The sequence below is a fragment of the Taurulus bubalis genome (assembly GCF_910589615.1).
Source record: "Taurulus bubalis genome assembly, chromosome: 2".
In the NCBI taxonomy this organism is placed as follows: Eukaryota; Metazoa; Chordata; class Actinopteri; order Perciformes; family Cottidae; genus Taurulus; species Taurulus bubalis.
Window position 1 is genome coordinate 15423318 of NC_136590.1, and position 24020 is coordinate 15447337.

Sequence of the window (24020 nt, forward strand, 5' to 3'; positions counted from 1 at the left end):
ACACTGCTCCACTTTAAGTTGTTTGCAGAAGTCTGAGGATGAAAGTTTTTGGATGATTTAACTTTGTTAAGGGTCTGGAGACCCTTTTTCTATTTCGTTTTTAGAGAGAGAGAATTAATCGCAAAAGAGCTTGATATTCCTCATTATTGTGCTTCACTGAGAGCAATATATCCTTGTCAGGGTGTGTGTGAGTGAGAGTGAGTGAGTGAGGAGATGTGTGTGTCCTCCAGGTAATTAAATTCATCTCCTGTTTCTCCTCCTCATCCCCAGTTAGTAATCATCAATCTAGGGTGGGCCACCATGACGGCATTATTTACTCTCGCTAATGGCTGCTCCTTCTTTCTGGCTATCCATCTGTGTGTTTGCCATCATTATGGGCGCTGGCAGAACACATAGACTCCCACACTCTCACGTGCTGCAAACCCACATGCTGAAGGCATGAATCTCTAGCAGGCTCATGATATAGCCTTATGGATAGTTGGCACATTGAGGGAGGGAGAGTTTAAAGTGCTGGTACAGAAACATAATCTGTGATGGGATTCGAGTATCATATTTCTGAATTTCTTCTGCCTTTTCTTGCCTTTTCCAATTAAATTTTACTTCTAGGATGTTTGTCTTCTTAAAAGGCTCGAGTAGGAAGCTTCGTTTTCTTAGAAGTTTACATTCAAAATATTTTTTCCTTCAATTTTATATCTAATGACTACTACTAGAGAACGTACAAGAGTCTCAGCCCTGACAGAAATATCCTGATATCCTAATTCACTGACTTTGCTTTCATCGCTCCTCTCACCCTCCCTTCATTCTTGCATCCTTCTCTTCTTCTACCCTCTGTTCTGAGTGGCATTAATTAGTTCATTTTCACAATTTTTAAGTGCCCAGCTGCTGTGGCTTGTCAGCCCATAATGTAGAAATCATAATGACCTTTGCTTGGCCAGATGGCAACCTGTGTTACTTCTTCCAAATGTATCACATTTATAGCTGTATATCACATTTTAATTCCCATGTTAATAATATGGATGTTGGCATTTCGCACCCCAGGAACTTGTCATTTCAGAATTGAATATGGTGAAAAATGTTAAAGATTTATCTGGTATATGTTCCTTTCAAGGCGATAGAGACTGCTCTTGACTGTCTGAAGAGTGCCAACACAGAGCCCTACTACAGACGACAAGCCTGGGAGGTCATTAAGTGTTTCCTGGTGGCCATGACCAGTCTGGATGACAACAAGCACGCTCTCTACCAGCTTCTGTCTCATCCCAAGTAAGTGAACACTGGTTATTGTGGTATTCATTTAGATGAATACAGATTCTTATTTTAGTCGACTTAAATGACAGGAGGCGATAAAATCTCTTTAACCTTTACTTGACCTTGAACTCTGCCCACTGCTTAACCCAACCATTTGTCTGCCATCCCTCAAGCCCACCCACCACACCAGCTTTGTCTGTATCGTCTCACCTCCACCCCATCCCGCCACCTGCTGACATGCCCTGCTTTCTCCCCCATCACGTCTTCACCTCTCTCCCCACCACAAACTGCCTCATCAATTCCGTCTCAGGAGCGGGGTGTTGCTAATTACACATTCGCAGCCCTCTTCCCCCACCCTATCTCCCTGTGGCAGGCTTCACACTGCAAGGCAGAGACACATACATGAACAGACAAATGGGAAGGGGGGTCGGTTGTAGGCTGGGTTAGTCACATTACCATCATTGATCCCCGGGCAGGAGCTAATTGACTTTCCCCTGTCTGTTTATGCTACACCATGCCCCTTACACTCTTCTGTCACTATGCACTAACACAGGCATCCACATGAATATGTCTGTTAGCACATTTCTGTGGGGATAATGAAGTGTGTCAGTTATGATCAGTGGGTGTGCACCTGCCCCCTCCTCATGTAAGATGTCTCGATTTGCAGTGTCCTCTCGCTCAAAAGATTGTCTCCTTTTTTCTCTCTGTCTCTCTCTCCCCCCTCCTCCTCCTTCATATTTTTTCACATTTCTCTGCCTCAGTATTTGGTCACTGTAGAAGTATGTTTTTTTTTTTTAAAAAGACAAACAAAAGAGAGAAAGTAATGAAATACCATCTAGGGAACACAGTAGTGTTGGAGTGGCAGGCCGCTGGATGAGTGAAGGACAATCTATCTGACATTCTGTCAGCCACGCTGCCCTCTACTTTCTCCACCAGCCATGTTCCTCACTAGCTCTTTTCTTTCTTCTCCACCGCCACCTTCCCCCTCCACTTCTCTCTTTTTAAAAGGCAATAATGAAATGAAGCGATCCATCAGGTCTGCCCCTGGCGTGTGGCATTATAAAACACAAGCTCAAGCATGGAGAAAACAGCTGCTCAATCACACAAAGGCCCAGTTGCCTTCAGCTGCAGTAAATAACAAAAATACCAACAGGGGACAAATAGCGAGGCAGAGAAATAGAAAGGCAGATGGAGCTAAGAGGAGAGAGAAAATTTGGGCATGGATCTTTATTTTGAAACGGACCATTACATTTTTTTGGGGCTTTTAGCTAAAGTTCCATTGCTATTGTCCTCGTTAATATGTAATCCTCTAATTTATTGTGTGGTTTTCCTCCCCCCTTAGCTTTGCTGAGAAGTGGATCCCCAATGTCATCATCTCTCACCGCTACAAAGCACAAGACACACCTGCCCGCAGAACTTTTGAGCAGGCCCTGACTGGAGCTTTCATGTCTGCTGTGATAAAGGACCTGAGGCCCAGCGCGCTGCCCTTCGTAGCCAGCCTGATTCGCCATTACACCATGGTTGCTGTGGCTCAGCAGTGTGGTGAGGGAATATTAGCTTTCTGTTTTTCCCCAGAATTGGCATTGATTCCCAGCTGCACAACAATATCAGTCACTTTTCAATTTTGTCCTTTCTTTGATTTTTATTAAGAATCTGTTTTTCTATTAAAATGTTCTATTTGACACAAACAAAGAATAATAGACATCAAGAGTTACTTGTTTCCCCAAACTTTTTATCTGGGGGACAACTTTTTAATAATGGCCAATCGTCACGAGCCCATTCACAATGGGCCACTACTGTCTACAAACCGTGAGTAGAGCGAATTTGTGCTCATACAAACGCTCCTGAACATTTTTACTGCCATTTCAGCATCACTTTATTTTGTCTTGAAGACGGTAACCAGCCATTTAAAAGAGATACATGTTTTATAAATCACAGCTTTGTTTTATGCATGTGTTCGCCGACTGAAATCCAGGGGCATTTCAATAAAAATTGGGGGCACTTTTAGAAACTTGTGAAATAACATTTAACCTTTGTTCAAAATAATAAATATACTTATTTATACTTATTCCCTTTTTTCCACCGCAAATTGTCCCCAAAGGAAAACTTTGTCGACATATTGTATCTAAGAAGATGAAGTTTCATCTCACTTCAATCATTTTTATCGCAGCAAAATGTGATTGTCAAGCAGACAAACTGACCAACATGTCATAGACGTTGTCATTGAGCTGGATGCGCTGAAGAGGAGGCGGGGCTTATCTCGGTGCAGTTTCCATTTACGCCTTCCACCATGGAAATAACCACTCTTTCTGCTTTATACTTGTTGTGGAAATGTCAAAAAGATCGGAACGTCAAACGCCCTCGTGTCTGGGTTTATAATATTATCCGTAGCCACACAGCTAGGTATATGTCACGCGAGAAAGTGTGTCTGAATGACGGCCGCTTCAGCGCTGTTAGAGGACCCGTAGCAGTCTAATTTCATTACATTTCTAAGTTCATTAAATTATCATAATTATTAGAGGAAATTATGGGGGCATTCATCTCCTAGTGATATCAGGGGCAAAATTATATTTCTTTGGGGCAGTTTTGCCCTTTGCTCTCGTGTATTTCCGACGCTGAAACATATACACACGTTAAATACTGCATCCACCAAATAAATCCATTTAAACAATTAATATTATGTAGGTGGAGTTGTAACATCTTTCAATCTTTCTTAAGATATAGATATATTTCACGTTAAACATAATTTTTTTCCACTTGTATTTCCCCGTCATCTCAGGTCCGTTCCTGCTGCCGAGCTACCAGCTGGGCAGCCAGCCAAGCACAGCCATGTTCCACAGTGAGGAGAACGGCTCGAAGGGAATGGATCCGCTGGTTTTGATCGATGCCATAGCTATCTGCATGGCGTATGAGGAGAAGGAGCTGTGTAAGATTGGGGAAGTGGCCCTGGCGGTCATCTTCGACGTCGCCAGCATCATCCTTGGCTCCAAGGAGAGGGTAAGTCTCTGGGAGGAGGATAATGAAGGTTTCAGTTATTTTATGAATGTCATAAAGAAATTATACTCATTGTGCCATTTGTTTTATAACTCTGGTAAACTGTGCTGGCCATTAATATAATGTAGGAAATATTTCTTCCTGAATCTAGTTCAACCCTCTGAAAACAATTATATTAACAACTTGTTTACTTACTTTTGCATAATGATGTTTGATGATGTATGAAGTGACCATCTGATACACCTTTGATCATATTCAAAGGTTTTTGACATTTAATAATCATTCTTCTTCGTGTTTAATTTGTGTTTTGGTATGTGATAGTGTTGCCAGAATCAGTTAATCATTCTCGTCTTCTTTTCTACATCTGCAGGCATGCCAGCTCCCCTTGTTCTCCTACATTGTGGAGCGTCTGTGCGCCTGCTGCTATGAACAGGCCTGGTATGCCAAGCTTGGCGGTGTGGTGTCCATCAAGTTCCTCATGGAGAGGCTGCCTTTAATCTGGGTGCTACAGAACCAGCTCACCTTTCTCAAGGCCCTTCTCTTTGTAATGATGGACCTCACAGGAGAGGTGAGAGAAAATAACCGATAATCTATTAATCGGCACTTCATTTCATAGGGAGTAGAAGTGACAGTACAAAGCTTTACTTGCATCCGTTTGTTGTCTACTTGTGTTCACATGATGTTTTGTAAAGGCTTGCAGGAGGTTCAACTTACTACTACTTCTTACTAACTTATTGATTTTCACAATAAGGTGTCAAATGGAGCAGTCGCCATGGCTAAAACCACCCTGGAGCAGTTGCTTGTGCGCTGTGCCACTCCACTGAAAGATGAAGAAAAGACTGAGGAGCTGCTGGCTGCCCAGGACAAGTCTTTCCATATGGTCACGCACGACCTGGTGCGCGAGGTCACCTCCCCCAACTCAACAGTCAGGAAGCAGGCCATGCACTCCCTGCAGGTGCTTGCCCAGGTCACCGGCAAGAGTGTTACCGTCATAATGGAACCACACAAAGAGGTGAAACCAAGGACTGTTAAGTGTTCTCAAACTGCATATAAATATTGTATAAATATAATTTCAGCTTAAACTCAAGATGGGCTGCAATTACAAATGCAGTGTGTTTGTCACTCTGGACTGATAGCCTTTGGTGCATCGTTTGATTTTCAAACAAGAGAAAGAGAAATACAGTCTTAATCCGCATTCATTTATTGTTTTCTTGGGATTCCTGCTCTTCTAGGTTTTGCAAGATATGGTTCCTCCAAAGAAACACCTTCTCCGCCACCAGCCGGCCAACGCCCAGATCGGCCTGATGGAGGGCAACACCTTCTGCACCACCCTGCAGCCCCGTCTCTTCACAATGGACCTCAATGTCATGGAGCACAAGGTCTTCTACACAGAGGTATGCAAGATGCAGAGGTCACTCAAATCTTCCTTTTACTATGTTTTTGTGGCTATTCATGCAAAGCTCTTTTTTCAATGTAATCTTTTGGGGCATATTTTCATTAAATATATAAACATTTTAAATATCTTCAATCTCGATCTTTAGCAGTGTTGATCTATGACCTTTGTGTCCCTCCCCCTCGCCCTGCTCTCCTTCTAGCTGTTGAACCTGTGTGAGACCGAGGACGCTGCTCTGATGAAGCTGCCCTGTTACAAGAGCCTTCCCTCCCTGGTTCCCCTCCGCATCGCTGCTCTCAGTGAGTTGCTGAACTTCATATTAGTTCCATGTATTGTTTTGTGTTAATTGCTAATTGTTCTGGATGAAGACAAATTCCTGAATTTGCAAACCATTCGTAAATCATGGAAATGTTTTTCGAACAAAACATTTTTGAACTATTTAAATAGTCCTGATTTGCTATGTTTGGATTGATTAAATAATTGTATCCTCTCGTCTCTTTTTTTGTCTGACAGGAGTTGTTTAATGTTACTTTCTTGTTGTTTAGATGCCCTTGCAGCTTGTAATTACTTGCCACAGTCCAGAGAGAAGATCATTGCTGCCCTGTTTAAAGCCCTCAACTCCACCAACAATGAACTGCAGGAAGCGGGCGAGGCATGTATGAGGAAGGTCAGTGCAACATCTCTTATCATTTTTTGTTGTTGCTTGTAATTCTTATAGATTTTTGATGACAACACATTACATCATGATTTGCAGTAAATGTTACACTTGAAATTGTAGATTTTTTAAGCAGGCTGCATTTATACATGTTTGTAGTCCACGAGCTCTACTACCGGTTGCAAGATGTTTTTCAGCGGTCAACACATCTTTATTTCTGTCCTTTCTTAGTATCTTTACATCGGCCCTATTTTACAAGAAGATTGATTTTGAATTTATTTCAAGACGTTATTGATTACTTCCAAAGCGCAGACCTATGTTACATCACTCACTTCAACTGTAATTCCCTTTGAGCAAAAAAACAGCCTGAGACCCACTGACATGACCTTTCTAAATCTGGATTAAAGACTGTGCCTTAAGCTATGAAGCAATCTACCCAAGATCAAACAATCACATTTTCTAAACCTTTTTTAAAATGGCCTTCTTCTGTGTCACTCTTGATACTTTCCTCTCTTAATTTATCTATTTGTTTCATTTGCTCTTGTGTTATTTAAGTGCTTTTCGTTTTGTTATTGTTTTGTTGTCTACTTATAGTTTTTTATTATCTTGTTTTCCACGCTTCGCTTCTTTCCTGCTGTCTTTTATCTGTACCACTCATGTCATTTGCCATCTTAGAGGTCCTTTGTTAATCCTCCCCTCGTACCATTTCCCCACCCAATTATATTCATAGGGACCTCCCTCTGCTTTATCACACTCTCCATGAACCAATCCTGTCTCTATAAGTATCCATACCATCTTCACCTCTATCCATCTACCTCAAGTGCTTTGTCTCCTTTTCCTTCCATTTCTGTGTCCTTCATTTTCTTTCTTTACCACCATCACTCCTTTTCACTATCCTTTGATTTTTTTTAAATTTATTTTTCTGCCGAGGCATTCTCTGCTCTCTCCATTCTTTCATCTCTGCCCTGCTAGCACTAATGAGCGTTGCCATGGCCCGATCGATACAGGATGGAGTGTTTTTTCTCTGCACTGAGAGGAAAATGAATGTGGCTGCCATGCATCGTGTGTGTGTGTGTGTGTGTGTGTGTGTGTGTGTGTGTGTGTGTGTGTGTGTGTGTGTGTGTGTGTGTGTGTGTGTGTGTGTGTGTGTGTGTGTGTGTGTGTGTGTGTGTGTGTGTGTGTGTGAGATCAGTGTTTGGTGTTGGCATGTGTGCTTGTTTATGGCTGGTCATGCCGCCCTCATTTGAGTGGCCTTAGTTTGTTAATGGAGACACAAGGGGTGGCAAGTAGTTCACAGAGCTAGAAAACCTGCCACGGCCAGGTCTAATGTAGATATAAAAAAAATTATGGAAGGTAAAGTAAATTGATTTGGTACAACGCATTCGGAGGGAAAATAAATCTCGAAACGGATGTCAAAAATACTTTCAACCTTCAACTACTTTTTTGTACATTATTCATTTTAAGAGTTGTATGTAAACATTTTGAGATTTGAGTAATGATGTTTCCCTGTATTTCGTTGTAGTTCCTGGAAGGTGCAACCATTGAGGTGGACCAGATCCACACTCACATGCGGCCCCTGCTGATGATGCTGGGCGACTACCGCAGCCTGACGCTCAACGTGGTTAACCGCCTGACCTCGGTCACTCGTCTTTTCCCCAACTCCTTCAATGACAAGTTCTGTGATCAGATGATGGTGAGAAGCTGTCGCCTCATTTTGCAACAACTTTTTTTTTTTAAACTGTGGCTAAGTGGTTAGCATGCCCGTCTTTCAATCAGAGGGTTGGTGGTTCGTGCCCCGACCCCGCCAGTCCCTGTCGTTGTGTCCTTGAGCAAGACACTTAACCCCTAATTGCTCCCCGTTGCTGTGTCTGCGGTGTATAGAGCAAAAATGTAAGTTGCTTTGGATAAAAGCGTCAGCTAAATGAAATGTAATGTAAAAAACGACTAACGGCACAGAATACAGTTTATAATGGCATCAACTTGACGGAAAAACCTTTTAACTGCGGCAGTGTTGGCGCTCAGCTTAAAACTGGAGGCTATTTTAGAGTCTCTAAATGTAAGTATAATGCAGTTTTGATCAAATAGTTATTTCTAAGTATTTTCCTAAAGGTTAAATGTGTGCGATTTTACATATGCAATTTCTCTTAAAAATCACTAGTCAATAATACTAAAACATTTATTTCCTTAATTACAACCACTTTTGCCAGTCTTAAACATAATGACATCATCAAGAAAACATAACCTAGTAGTTGAAGACTCTTATTGCCACCAACATATTTGAGTGTTGTTTCTGTGATGCATGCAGGTGAGTATTTAAACTAGTATGCCACATGCAAATTTAATTATTGTCCTTAGGTTAATAGTTTTTGGTCAGCAATGCCAACAGGGCTCACATGGTTAATACAAGGTGTCAGGTCATGGTCCAACAATAATTATTGTCTGCCCACTTGTTTGCTGTGTAGTAGCGCCACAATTTAAGAAATTAATTACATTTAATATTTTCATTAATTACACACTGTCTCAATCTTATCTTCCTCTTTGTCTCTCTCAGCAACACCTTAGGAAGTGGATGGAGGTGGTTGTAATAACACACAAGGGAGGCCAGCGAACTGATGGCAGTGTAAGTATACACACCAGAGAGTTCCATACGTACACCTTACAGCACTGAGACATTGAGAATACATCACGCATGACATGTAGATGTTTTTTGCTTTGACCACTTAGTTACATGCAATGAAGAGGTAGTCATAGGGTCAATACAGCTGCCTACTGGCACGTTTCTGTTTTCGATGATCCGTCCTGCCTTAACCAAACGGCACACAGGAAAAAAGGGCAGAGAATGTAGTCAACACCTCCTCAATGTGGCTTCCTCCCAGATGAGTTGTGAGTGGCCATATTACAATCAATGATTAATTAGGCGCCAGGCAGGCGGTGGTGGGCCCAGCGCTGCGTCTCCTCATTATCTCCCCGACAGATAACCTTGTAAAGGCAGAGAAAAGGTGAGAGAAAGAGGGAGAAGAAAAAAAAACAGCTGCCTCTCCCCCACAGAAATAAAACCCTTCTTCTTCTGTCTTCCCTTTATGCGAGTTCATCCTGCCCCATCTTAAAATGGTGTGTTTAATTAGATGCAAATTGGCCCTCTGTCTTTCCCTCCCTCCAACCAGGGGTCTTTGTGGGTGTTGACAGGAAGGCTAGCAGTGACAATAAAGACAGGGTCATGGGTCAATTAGCCGAGCCTGGTAAAGACAAAAACTGAAAAAAGAGGAGAGAGCAGGACTGAGGAGGATGGTCTGAAGACGTGTAGGCATTAAAGCAGGGTTTGACAGATTATTGAGCGAAGTAACGGAGTGTAAGGAGTAGTAAAGATCTCATATGAAAAAAAAAACAGAAAGGGTTTAACCTAAAGGCAATGTCAGCCTCTGAATTCATGACCTGATATGTCAGAAGAGTGTTTTTCCTCCAATTGCCACAGATTCTGTGTTGCTCGACTGACATTAAATTATGGCCTTTGCCCCGTTATTCATGAAAAGCTGAGAAAAGTTGTTCCTGAGGGCAATCATAAAGGTTGCTGCTGTCTGCCCATTCATTTCATTATCACCCTGTCTTATCTGCTCACCTTCCACACTGAACAAAGACAGACAACACAAAACCACACAAAATTGCACACGTGCTGCTTTGCTGACTCTGATCATTGTCTCCCGTTCCGGTACAGCCTGCGTTGGAGGGCGTTGAGGTGAGATGTGACCTGTTGCTGCGCCCTCTGTTGGTGACTCTCTGTGATTGCAGCTTAGTTGAACTAATGTTTTGCTGGTGACTTGGACCGATGTCGTGGTAGTGGTGGAGTTTCCCCGTTTTTCTGTGTCCGTGTTCCGAAGTGTGACTGTGGTCTCAACCTTGCTCTAACCTCACATTTTGACTAAATTGAAATGTCCAATCCTTTCCCATTCCCTTTGACTTTTTCTTGAACATATCGATAATACAAGGTTTATGAAAGTGATCATGCATACTGCCCTTCTGTTGTTTGTTCCCTGTGCAAATGTAATCCAAGAACTCATGTAAATGCACGCTCCTCACCTTTAACTCCGCACAGATTGCATTTTCAGTCGTTTGACTAAGATTTGTCCTCGTCTTTCTGCAGTGGCTGTCCATCAATACTGTCTGTAAGAAACGTATGTCTAGTTCCATCTTCCTTCCAAAAAAATGTCATCCACTCCCTTTTTTCTCTGACTCTTTCTCTAGGAGATGAAGATCTGTTCTGCCATCATTAATCTTTTCCACCTGATCCCAGCTGCCCCTCAGACTCTGGTCAAACCTCTGCTGGAGGTGGTCATGAAGACAGAGAGGGCCATGCTCATAGAGGTAGTACACCAACTCCACTTCAACCTTTGTGGTTATTCACTGTAGTGTTCCTTGGTATTACGAGGACAAAGTCTTAACGATAAAAATTAACATAGTTATGCTTCAGGATGTTACAGCTTGAAACAGAGTCATTGATGTTACTTAATGCAAGTTGGCAATGCATGATCATTTGAAGATAAATATTTGAAAATCGTGTGATACTTATTTTTACATTCAGCCTTCTGATCCCTTTTGATCTACTTCTGATGTATATTATAAATGGCACATTTAACTCTGTTTCTTGTAGAGATCTCGGCGTATTAGCACAGATTTTCACAAGAAAGGGCATTTGCCTTCATGAAATTCTGACCATCTTTCTTGTTTCCGCTTGTTTCCAATTTCTCCTTTGCTGATTTACTCATCCCTCCTGTGCCAGGCCGGCAGTCCATTCAGAGAGCCTTTGATCAAGTTCCTGACGCGTCACCCATCCCAGACAGTGGAGCTGTTCATGATGGAGGCTACGCTGAACGACCCCCAGTGGAGCCGCATGTTCATGGTCAGACACTGGCAGCTCTAAGAAGCAGTACCTTCAGGCTTTTTATTGACACATTTGCCATTAAAATTGCATTTTGCTGCTGCAGTAATTGGCTTTAATCAGGGATATAATGGGTGTTTCGACACTCAGTGGTCCTGTTACCACCAAATTGAGACGGATCACTCCCAGTTAAAAAATTATACATTTCCTGTGTCACGTTTCTTTAAATGTGTTTATAGTTACAGTATGTATGTTTCATATTCATATACAGAGTTTTCTGAAACACAAAGATGCCAAGCCACTAAGAGACGTGCTGGCTTCTAACCCCAACCGCTTCGTCCCTCTGCTGGTTCCCGCTGGCACTGCAGCAACTGTTCGACCTGGATCTCCCTCCACCACCACAGCCAGATTGGACCTGCAGTTTCAGGCTATCAAGGTGTGTGTGCATGTATATATATATATGTATATGTATATATGTATATATATATGTATGTATGTGTATATATATATATATATATATATATATATATATATATATATATATATCATTTCCTTTTCAATTTATACATACTGTACGAACTTATTGTCAGGTCAGATGCATATATGTGTAAAGCCTCAGGTTAGTCAGTGGTGCTAAATTCTAATCTGAATACTACATAAATCTCTGTAATTGCATCATGTGACCTGTAGCCCATTCCTCCTTTGACCTTTCTGCTTAGATTATCAGCATCATAGTGAAAAATGATGAGGGTTGGCTGGCAGGGCAGCACTCCCTGGTCAGTCAGCTTAGGCGAGTCTGGGTCAGTGAAGCCTTCCAGGAGAGACATCGCAAAGACAACATGGCTGCCACCAACTGGAAGGAGCCCAAGCTGCTCGCTTACTGCCTGCTTAGCTACTGCAAGTATGTACACTTATTCAAACTGTAATGGGGATGGAAATTCTCGACACATTGGACAAAGTTGTCATACAATCTGAAAATGGACATTTCATATGCAAATCTGAGTTAGAAAGTGAAAAATAATAACTACTGCTGACTATTGTTAAATACTGTTAATCTGAAATGAACAACGTTACCAGTAGAGCCTCACACTTGATGGCTTAAGTTACCCTTTAAGTAGCGTATTAGCTAGGCTTGTGTAAGGACTACAAGCCAATAATGCAGATTTGTAAACTTAGTGAAGTTTTTTACTTTAATTAACTTAATGGTATTCCAATTAGGAATGACCCTCTTCCCCCTTGTTTCTGGCAGAGCACAGAGAAAGTGTTAAATCACTTGCTACATTTATTTCAGTCTCTGCCATTAACCTCATCGAATAAAAAACAAACAAACATAGGTTTTGTATCCAAGTCACATTGGTTTCTAAGATTCTTCTAAACTTCTGACTTTAGACATATCTCTGTCATATCTTCTGTACACTAAACCTATTGACCCCCCCCTGTCTCCTCAATAGGCGTAACTACTCAGAGATTGAGCTGCTGTTCCAGCTGCTGCGGGCCTTTACAGGCCGCTTCTTGTGCAACATGACCTTCCTGAAGGAGTATATGGAGGAGGAGATTCCCAAGAACTACTCCATTGCCCAAAAACGAGCCCTGTTCTTCCGCTTCGTTGAGTTCAATGACCCACATTTCAACGATGAGCTTAAAGCTAAGGTACGTCAACACGTTTAAAACTATGAGGCACTTGTAAGCTTTAATTGAAAAAATGGTACGTTTTGGACCTTTTGCATTGTGCTGGAGAAATGGATACAAATCTTGGATCGTCCATATGATTGCAAAAGAATCCTAGACATACTGATGGATTATAAATTATGTTTTTAAATTATTTCAGCATCGCCTGAGTTTACTTACTTTGCTTCCTCAGTGTGGGACCTGATCTGTGTGACTTTTATGGTTGGTGTGTTATGTACCAGAAGTTCTTTGATAGAATCAGGAAGGTCATTGTCTGGTTGTAGACCCTCAGAGGCTCACAGATGAATGCTTCTGTCCTCGCTACCTGACCTGCTGCAGCAACCATTACAATCATTCAGGCTGCTTTTTAATTAAGATCACTCTCCCGCATGCATGCTCACAAGCATACACACACAGACAGAGGCACACATACACATTTTGCACAGCTGTAATAGGCACACAACCTGGCACAGAAGAGCAACACCACTGCTGTTAAGTACAAACGGGTCAGTGGGGAAGGCCTGCCTTGGCTGGCACACCATAGCGCATAGCCAAATGACTGTGTGGCAAAAAACGCACAACTGCGAGTGCAGTGTACGCAGACTCCCAAATCCAAGGACATACACTTGTGTTTATAATGCTGCTCATACCCTTTTTTTTAATTTATTTTTCGCTCATGTGCAGTTTGCATTGCCTCAGCGTCATATGGACTGGGGGCAAAAAAGAGCCCAAAATATAGGCAGGGGAAAGAGTTTAGCCAACTCGCTGTGCCTTTCCAGGCTCAAACGCTGCACTTTAATATTTAGCAGAACAGAGTTTAACTTCTCATAAAACAGAGTCCTCCGCCATTCATAATTTTGCTCATATTGTTGTTTTTCCCTTAATTGTCCTCCTCTGTTGCACAGCAGCTGCTAGCAGTACATGTGAGGCAGAGAGACAGACATACAGAAAAGAAAAGAAAGCATGCATTTGTGTGTGAATGTTTATGTTAATGGTTGTACATGTCGTGAACAAAAGAATGAGTGTGGCAGTCTGACATTGAAATAATTGCCGTTAGCATTTTCCCAGAAGCACAATATCACTGGGAAATGTGTGTGTGCACGAGTTGTGTGCACGTTCTCAGTATGTCTGTGAGTTAGACAGAGGCTCAGGTTCATGCATCACAGGGGTCTCTGAGAATATTTCACTCTGAGCGAGACACAAAGTGTGTAAAGGAGGAGAGAGAGACCGTGTGGGACAGCAGCAATGAATCATCTATGATGGTACAGACTGATCTCATGCTGCTCCTGTATTGTTTCTTTTGTTAAATCCAAGCGGTTCTGACAGAAAACTGCTTTTGTGCTGTTTTTTCTGTTCAAAAGTGTTTGATTATTCATGCAATAGATTTCAAGCAGACAAGCAAGCAAACAAACAAGTATATAAAATTTATGAAGCACAGCATGTCTGTTTCAAATTCTTTTAATGTTTCCGACATGACATACGGAGTAGCAGAATTTTATACATGTCAGAGTGTGTCTACATGCTGTGCTGGTATCGTATCCCCAGTGGAGATTGAAATGAATCTGTGTTATGGATGTGTGTTAACAAAAAGGTAGATAAAGATAACACGAGGAATACAAATTTACAAGCATAAACCTTTTTCCTTTTAAGAGGCCAAGGGCTGGGTGTGTTAGGTGTGGGGAAAGAAGGCAGACTTGTACCACATTTTAAAGAGGTTTCCACTTTCATATCCACAAATGAAACGATTACAAACTTTTTAAAGCATGTTTTAATAAGAAGTACAGCCGTTTCAAAAGGGAAATACCTGGGTGCAATTATAAACGACACAAATGAATTACCTTTTTAGTTAGTTAGTCAAGCAGTCAGATTTAGACAAATAACAAAACCAGTTGGAGTAGAATCACAATATTAATATAGAGTTCTTAAAATCAGATTACCTTGATTGTTTGAGGTTTACTCAGAGTTAAATTAGACCCTCTAGCGCTTAACCTAACTGTGTGTAAAACTAACCAAAGCGTAGCAATACATACTTAAGATGTCCAAATGACTAACTTATAGCTAATCAATACAACTGGTAGTGGCTATTATTCAAGTCATCCTGTGGCTGCTTCACAATATATTCTGTACATAATTCATGCATTTTCTAGCTCCCATTTTCCACACACACACACACACACACTCACACTCACGCTCGCACGCTCTCTCTCTCTATTTGTTTCAGGGTATGTAAATGGTATTTAAGATAATTAAGACCCCTGCAAAAGGAGATCTGGTCTACTCGTTCAGAGGGGGGGCTGTACACACTAACGCACGCACACGCACAGACTTTTAATGGCAATATAGAAGGAGGTTAGAATGAATAGTAACAGATGAGACTAGAGAACAGACTTGTGCTCCATGCCCTTTCTTTGCGTCTTCATTTAAGGGTGTGTGCATGTTTCTGCATGCACATTGTGTCGAGCATGTGTGAATAATGCTATACTGGAGGAGCTTGAACATATGCTGCCACAGCTCTCTCCACTGAGCGATGCCCTGTCCTCCCCAATGATGGATTGAATAGGGAGGGTTCATTAACTGATAGCAGCTTCTTTAATAAATGCAGTCGTTAGCTGTATTGTGGTTGGGTTATTCTGCACTTTACCAGCTAATCAAGCCTTTGTCTTCATTCGCAGATCCCTGCTAACACTCCCTGCAAGTTTCGGTGTGATTGCATTTTAATTTTAATAAATGTTTGCTTCCAATGTTTATGAATTAATTAAGAGAACATGTTAAGTGTTTTCTTCTTCGATTCTTTAAATGTCAAATTTTTTATTACCATTGTTTTGTGTCACATTTGGTGTTGCTGCGCCTCAAGCCTGTCTCTACGCTCTGAAAATTGTTTTGCCTTTTTTAAATAATTAACATTTTATTTCCCGGTTATCATCAATCTGAAAAGGACCCGTGTCCCCCTCTGACTTTAGAATATATTTTAGAGTATATGACTATTGCATCACCCAATTATGTGTCAGAGTGTGCAGGTGTTACTTTTATGCAGATTTTGAAACAACACACAAGATACATTTCTCCTTTTGTTGACTGTGCAATCATGGATGATGCATATTCTCTTCAGTAAATGGAATTTAAAAATAAGTAAAATCATATCAACGTGTGTTTTTTTTCCTGTTTCTTAGGTGTTGCAGCACATCCTCAATCTAGCGTTCCTGCACAGCTTTGAGAAGGGGGAAGGTGAGCAGCTGCTTGGACCGCCCAACCCTGAAGGAGACAATCCTGAAAGCATTACCAGTGTCTTCATCACGAAGGTACACATGCACACATACTTGCTTGCAGCTATTCTTTCCTCAACATCTTTCTTCACATCCAATCTGCCCACTTCTCTCCCACTTCTTCTTTTGTTCATTACTCACCAGCTTTGTCTCGCCATCAGTCTCCCTGATTTCATTACCTGCTGCATTTCCTCTAATAATGTCTTATCAGTCCACCACATTTCCATACTCTATCATCATCCATTGAATCCTACTTAGTCTGATTCTTCTTCTCCCATGGTCTCCACACATTACTTCATCATTAATTGCTGTCATTCCATCTTTCTCTTTTTCTTTTTCTCTCTGCCATCTGATTTAGTTTTTCTCCCTCCATCCCGTTTCGTTCATCAGGCCAGACTATATTTTCTGCTGTAAATGCCACGATGTGACCATGCTAAAGGTCAGCATGTTTGTGCGGTGGCAGATCTCATCACTGACTAACACCAGTCCTAATGGCTGCTAATGGCTCCTTTTACGGTTAAAACTAATTTCCTCACTTACCCCCCTCTCTCTGAATGTTCTCTCCTCCTCTCTCCAGGGAAGTCAGATGGTGATGGTTGTTTTGAATTGGGGACTTTCTTTTTGCATGAGCATTTCGATATGTGAAAACGTATATTGTTGTTGTGGTTTGACTTAATTTAAATGTAATTTTGCACATTCGTCTGAACTGCAGTATACTTGGGCATTTCAGACAAACAATATATTAAATGGAATTATTTGCCTTACTTATTTTTGCACATAAAGGGCTTTTAGTAATCTAAGACTTATTTTGACCTCTGTTGGCACTTGATAAGAATTACAGCTACACCAACAGCTCTCAGGTATTTGTGTTCTCCACATGTTGTAATATACAGAAAACATCTCAGAAAATTACTAATTGATTAATTGTTTTTGTCTTTGTAGATACCGTGCTAACTTTGAGCTATGCACAGTAAACATTGATCCTATTCCCCCCTCACCCAACAACCTTTAACCCCACATCTCTCCCAATCCTCTCAGGTACTGGACCCAGAGAAGCAGGCTGACCTACTGGACTCACTGCGCATCTGCCTGCTCCAGTTTTCCACCCTGCTGGTGGAGCATGCACCCCACCACATTCATGACAACAACAAGTCACGCAACAGCAAACTGCGGCGCCTCATGACCTTTGCCTGGCCCTGCCTCCTGCCCAAAGCCTGCGTGGACCCTGCCTGCAAATACAGTGGTCACTTACTTCTGGCCCACATCATTGCAAAGTTTGCCATTCACAAGAAGATTGTGCTGCAGGTGAGGAAGAATGAGAAGCGAAACTCAGTGCAGCGTGGGTTTAACGTAACACAGAGCTTAATATAGAGAATAGAGATAAAACATGGCACACTTGTGTAGCAGGTGTAAAGAAATCCCTGAATGACCTTGTAAAATGCAAAAACTGCAAAACATCAGGATTCAATTGAAATGAGCTGACAGAAAATGAAAGCAAGGCACTTACACAACAATACATGTGTGAGATAGAGAGAGCGTGAGTATGTGCTTGTTAAAGAGCATACACGTCTTCATCCCACGTTCCTCCTACTTTATTATATGAATGTATTGGAAAAGAACTACAGTGGTAATAAAAATAAATAATAAAAAAATTTAAAAAAGGAAGTTCAGCATCAGTGGTCCAGGAAATGGTACAATGTCTAAAGTGCATTACCTTATATCTGCACAGGTCTTCCACAGCCTGCTGAAGGCCCACACGATGGAGGCCCGGGCCATTGTACGGCAGGCCATGGCCATCCTGACCCCAGCTGTGCCGGCCCGCATGGAGGACGGCCACCAGATGTTGACGCACTGGACTCGCAAAATCATCGTGGAGGAAGGACACACTGTACCACAGCTGGTCCACATACTACATCTCATTGTGCAGCACTTCAGGGTGAGCAGACATATTAAAGAGCGCAAACACACAGAAGTTGCAGTTTGTCAATAGTGGACCACCTTCTTCCATTCGGCCCATAACTATTGAATATATTGATCTCAGTTTATTCATTCGGGCAGCGTTGGGCAGACAAGACAGATAAAACTAAACCGGTTTTCTGTCCCAGTAATACTCATAAGGCACTTCGAGGTAATATACATTTTGTGGTGCTCATCCCAGACCACCTAAGGATGGTTTAAGGATGACTATTGTTGAATATCACTATCTTGTACTTAACATTTTATGGTAAACTGCCACCACATGGAGTGAGAGGGCAACTGCCACGCTAAATCCTCGGCCATTTGTTGCTGCAGCTCCACACTCCTCAGTGTGGCGTCGGCAATTGCAGTGAACCACATGGGGGAAGCGCAGTTGAGAAGCTATTTTTGTTGATTTTCTAAGTGCCCTGAATTAAATGATGCCTCTTAACCAGTCCTGATGTGAATGGAGCACCATCATTAAAAGTTTGATTCTCTCGTATGGCCTATTTCATAGTTTTTATGATACTGGTTCACTAAATTTTAGTTTCATAGTGACAGTAGCCACGACAGCGGTGGTGGGGTCTGTTGCCTCCTTGTCAAAAGCTGCATCATTCATCACTGGGCAGTGGAGCTAATGGTAACCGCCTGCTGCCTTTAATCGCCTTAATGCAGATGCAATGTCCCAAGCACACTCTTGGTGACCAGCCCGAGAGCGTCTATGCTGTTCACGAGTCAACACCAGCAACGGATCATTGGGCTTTATGTTTGCCTTCCTCCTTAAACTTCAAAAGACACTTTCTGCCCTCTTGCTTCTTCAGCTGATGTTCGCCGCCTCGCCGGTCAGAGAGCTACAGTCTTTTAGCAGAAGGCTGACATTTTCCTCAGCGCTGCTCTCTATTTCACTGACAGGCTGCTCTCACTGGGCCAGATGACTGATCTAATGTAATCACATCAGCATAATTACGCTAGGGAGGAGATAATGATAGACAGATGAGAGACTTTGTGCGTGTGATGCGTGTGTGTGCGTTTGATAAAGAAATGGAGAGAGTGTGTGTGTGTGTGTGTGTGTGTGTGTGTGTGTGTGTGTGTGTGTGTGTGTGTGTGTGTGTGTGTGTGTGTGTGTGCGTTTGTCTGTCTGTGTGTACACGTGATGGACAGGGCTTAGCCACTGTCATTAAGGGGCTGTGAAGCCTTGCTCTATCGACTATAATTATCCGCAAAGTGAGAAGCTTTAATATTCTTTGACACTGGCAACAGCCCTCAGATAGACATCTAATCTCTTGCTCTTTTGTCTGCGTGTGTCTGTGAGTCCCGGTTCAGTTTGTGATGAAACTAAGTGACTCTTGAGTGTGACGCTTGAGGGTGTGAATTCTCGTGGCAAAGTGTGTGTCATCACGTCCTTGAGACTAAGTGGGAATACGACTTCAGAGTTTGACTCTTCTGACTCTGTCAAAGTGATTGAACACCCTCTTAAACTTTGCATGCATTATTGTTCCAATATCTAGAGCGAAGTATTGGCAGCCTTTTTGTTTTTGTTACCATTCATGATAATGACGCTCTACGGGGAGGCTGACTGGATCTCCTGCTTCAAGACAAAGCTGACGCCACGTGGACTTGTAAGCAGTTCAAAGAACTCTCAATTGCCAGGAGAGCGGAGACCTCTGATTTTTAAAAAAAATTTTTTTTTAAGTTTGGTTTTAGGGAAAGAATCGCACAATATCTCGCTCTCATAATTGCATTTGGATGAGGGAAGCAACGGTTCTCCTCATCTGTCGTGGATGCTCTGAGAACAAGTTTGCCAAACCAGCAATAGACTAGAATATCAAAAGCAATGTAAATTAATATTGCAAAACTTGCATGTTTAATAGTATAATTCATGTCATATTTTTGTATCTTACTGAAATGTATGCACAGCTTTCAGTCTGTTTTTGGATTCACCCTCTGGTAGGCATGCAGGCGGGAAGGAGTGTTTTTCGTGTGAGGAATCTTTTTGATGGGCTCACAAAGTGAGGTTTTTCCGCTCGTGCAGAAGAGGATCGTTTGTAAGCTTATAACCTTGCAAAATGTATCATTTGTTTCCCCCATTGTGTGTGTGTGTGTGTGTGTGTGTGTGCGCGCAGTAAAAGAAAGCAAAAAACAGGCCTCCAAGCTACAGTGGCATTTTATTTAGCAGTTTGGTTTCTTTACGTACTGCTCATCTGTTCAGCCTTGCTGGCTGTCGTTTGCTCATGTATACTAACTCTGCCATTGGCATCAGTGACCATCTGCAGTTGGTGCTTTAGGAAAAAGAAATGCAGCGAAGTTCTACCTCACGCTTTGTGTTTTGACTAGCAAATATGAAAGCTATCGCAAACTAAATAATCATTCTATATTATAATATTTGGTTTTACATATTATTTGATGCTGTCTCTCTCCAGGTGTACTACCCTGTGCGCCACCACCTGGTGCAGCACATGATCAGTGCAATGCAGCGTCTGGGCTTCACCCCCAGTGTGACCATAGAGCAAAGGAAACTGGCTGTGGACCTGGCCGAGGTGGTCATCAAATGGGAGTTGCAGAGGATCAAAGACCAGCAGGTGTGTTCATGGATTTCCATAAATGTACAATCGCAACAGAAATCCAGTCAAAAGCATGTCTGAACATCACACCGTTTTTATTAACACAACAACCTGATTAGTTTGTGACGTGCGACAGCAGTGTTGTGCCCATGTAAGGCGCCTTGTGAATGTGACTGTGCCACCAACTGTCCTTTCATACGCTCGATGTTTTTTTTTTTATGTTGCTAATGCATCAGTGCAGACTGTTTATGTTTATTAATTCACAAGAAAAGGCCATTTATCAGTGATTTAAAACGTTGTTATTGATACTCATGGTGTGTTCCGAAACCTTGACTTCATTTGTTTCATTCTGTAAACTGTAAATATGTTAACTGATGGACTCATCTTCACCCTGATCTTCCTCTTCCCGGTCTCTGTTTGGGGTGGCAGCCTGAGTCCGAGGCTGAAGTAGTTGCTGGCGGTGAAGGAACAAGCGGCGGTGCTGTGAAAAGAGGACTGTCTCTGGAGTCTGCTGCTGCTACTGCTGCTGCTGCAACCACCACTGCTGCTGGGCAAGACGTCAAGAGGTTCCGCACTGCAACTGGAGCTGCCTCCACGGTGAGCTCAGTATGTAAAACACAAAATGTAAATCCTTTTAAATGCTACATTGCTTGTGAGTGACCGTCCATATGCCAGTTCTTATGGGAACTGAATAATTTGACAGTAAACACACCAGTCATCCTGCATTATATTATAATTACACCATTATATTGTTTAAATGAAACCTCAACTCCTGCTCCTGGTGTTCTTCACCGCTGTTTTTGGAAGAATGAAATAACAGGATTAACATGCAAACCAGCGTTGAACGTGACATTTTCTGTGCTGAGTGGATCTAACTAATGCCGATGTGAAGAGTAGTGGTTTATGTGGATTTGAAAAAGGTGCTTATAGATATCTAAAGAAATGTGTGGTGGTAGACTTGAGTGTTTAATATTGACAGTCAGTGATTATTTGTTATTGGGTAAACCCTTTCAAATGTATACGTGCATCCTCTTACCTTCAACGTTATTGCTGTCCACGTGTTCCACACTTCTGTTTTTAAAGACCCCTTGATCAAACAGCCACTTTCACATCTAAGATAAAAGTTAATCCATTTTTCCTTACAACAGTATTGCAGCTTCACATCTGCTTCATTTCAAATCCTACTGTTATCTGTTGTTTTTGCAAAACTGGATAAGATGTGTTTCAAGAAGTGCCTGTTCTAAATATTAGTTGTTGAAATACACTATAGTTGAATTACACTTTAGTCAATCTGTGATACATATAAAGTTGATTTATTTATCTCATCTATTGAACAATGACATTTCTTCTTTTAATTAATTCTATTTAATTCCGTTATTAAATATGAATATTTACAATGTTTGTATGTGTGTCTTTTTATAGGTGTTTGCCCGCAGCCAGTCCGTGCCAGGTACAGAGACCATGCTCACCAAGCCTGTCGAGAAACAACATACCGACACCGTGGTCAACTTCCTCATCAGGATTGCATGCCAGGTAACACAAACCACACACTCGGTACAGTAGGATTCAGCTGTCCCAACTCGCGGTGGAGGCAAGCCACACCTGGTGTGGAGAACACATCTCTACACATACACGCTGAGTCCTTTATGTGTCCGCTCACACAGCTGTCCCTTGGTCTAGTGGCAGTGATGACCTTGGTCAGAAGCTTGAAATAGTGTTTTGGGATTTCACTCGCCTTGACTTTTCCTACTTTTTTTTGTTTTGTTTGGAACGCGCTCCATTCTCACTGTTCATCCAACCATCTCTGTTGAATATACCCACTAGGGATCACTCACTGTTCACTGAAGAGTCTAAAGAAACATAATCTTATTTTTGGGGTATTTTACTCGATAACGATGTATTGTGATACTAAATTGATCCCTGTAGAAACATTTTATCAGTTAACTGGCCCTTAGGGATTACGATCAAGCGAAGAATGCCACACATAAAGCGGATAACGGTACATTGTCTTGTAAAGGATGTTCCGCAGGCGAATGCTTGTCAACATGAGGGCTTCTGCAGGGCTCTCTGATTGAAGGATTGTCACCTTCATGACTGCCACTGTTGACCTCTAGCTGCATGAATGAAATTACAATATATTGTGACAGTCCTTGTCTCTTCTTGCCCTGTGTGATTTCTCACCTCGCCATCATTGTGAAATTGAAGATGAGGACCCGTTGTCATTGATAATGATACCAACCATCTCCCTCACCCCTCTCCTGTATAGGTGAACGACAGCACCAACGTGGCTGGATCTCCTGGGGAGTTGCTATCCCGTCGCTGTGTTTGCCTCATGAAGTCTGCCCTCAGGCCTGACATGTGGCCTCGCGCCGAGCTCAAGCTACAGTGGTTTGACAAGCTGCTTATGACAGTGGTAAGATGTTATGTCTTCAAAGTGAGGCTGCCTTTATGTTTCTCAAAGCCACCTTCATGCTTTTGTTGGTGACAAAATTGGTTCTAAACTGTCGTTACGGCTGTCTCCACTGCATTTTCCCAGAGATCACTTGTCAATCACTACGCCCAGACCTGTAAGGGGTTTTCCCTTTTGGATTTTTCATTGAAGAAAATGTACTTTCTAAAAGTGTCTGTCTCATCTTTTTTATTTTGTGATGGGGGCCATTGTTGTTCTCCAGATAAATCCCCAAAACTGTATTTGTTTACGTGAGCATGTTACAGATTATTTGAAGTTGCGAGTGCATGTCATCAACAGTGTTTTATTCTAACGAGTCTGCATACAATTTCAAATATTCAGGCTTGTTTCAGCTCAAAGCAATAATCAACAAACGGGAAAGGACAACTAATGCTTCTTTGCTGTTCACTTTCCCAGAGACTGCAGAAGTTACCCTATCCCTGCTTAAGCTCTGTATTAGTGTTTGCTCCAACGCCTCCGAGTCCTTTGTCCTTTATCAGTAATACATGAAGTGAGGCGCCAACCACCATAATGACAAAATAATGACAGTGGTGAGATAACAGGAGTCTATCCGGTTTGCCCTGTGCCTTCTCGTTCAACCCCCACCCCTCTACATCCTCAACTCCTCATCCTTGCCTTCTGTATCGCCCCTGTGTGCCTCTGTGCGCCTCTCCTCGCCTTTTCCGCCGTCTCTTGGCCTCGCTTTCTCCTCTCTTCTCTTCTTTTCTTTTCAGCCTCTTATCGCAGCCTCTCTTCTTGCTCTCTGTTTTTATCCATTGCTCCTCTCCTTCTCTACTCATCTCTCTGGTCTGATTCAGCTCCACTGCTCAGACAAGGTTATCGCCATGAGCCGGCAATTGTCACGTACTTCCCTTGTTCCCTTTTGGGGATCACTGCATTGGTCGCGCCTTTCTCTCCGACACACGCGCACACACACACACGCACGCACAAACCCAATCAGCC

The 24020-nt window shown here is 42.2% G+C and overlaps 1 protein-coding gene across 2 annotated transcripts in view; it reads left to right on the plus strand.

The window, feature by feature from the left end:
- Positions 1-24020, plus strand: part of trrap (transformation/transcription domain-associated protein) — a gene marked incomplete at its 5' end in the record, with an annotated part of 79927 nt that overhangs the window by 10021 nt on the left and 45886 nt on the right. The window contains 23 exons of one of the 2 annotated variants that reach the window (XM_079237544.1): positions 1109-1260; positions 2588-2787; positions 4025-4242; positions 4610-4807; positions 4991-5251; positions 5472-5633; positions 5835-5931; positions 6178-6299; positions 7810-7980; positions 8839-8907; positions 10000-10020; positions 10527-10646; positions 11062-11181; positions 11432-11596; positions 11880-12061; positions 12612-12810; positions 15999-16127; positions 17130-17396; positions 17821-18027; positions 20468-20626; positions 21038-21205; positions 22031-22141; positions 22875-23021. In XM_079237544.1, coding sequence (XP_079093670.1) covers positions 1109-1260; positions 2588-2787; positions 4025-4242; positions 4610-4807; positions 4991-5251; positions 5472-5633; positions 5835-5931; positions 6178-6299; positions 7810-7980; positions 8839-8907; positions 10000-10020; positions 10527-10646; positions 11062-11181; positions 11432-11596; positions 11880-12061; positions 12612-12810; positions 15999-16127; positions 17130-17396; positions 17821-18027; positions 20468-20626; positions 21038-21205; positions 22031-22141; positions 22875-23021 — 3645 coding nt within the window. The remainder of the gene's footprint in view (positions 1-1108; positions 1261-2587; positions 2788-4024; positions 4243-4609; positions 4808-4990; positions 5252-5471; positions 5634-5834; positions 5932-6177; positions 6300-7809; positions 7981-8838; positions 8908-9999; positions 10021-10526; positions 10647-11061; positions 11182-11431; positions 11597-11879; positions 12062-12611; positions 12811-15998; positions 16128-17129; positions 17397-17820; positions 18028-20467; positions 20627-21037; positions 21206-22030; positions 22142-22874; positions 23022-24020) is intronic. The other variant, XM_079237545.1, reaches the window with a different exon arrangement.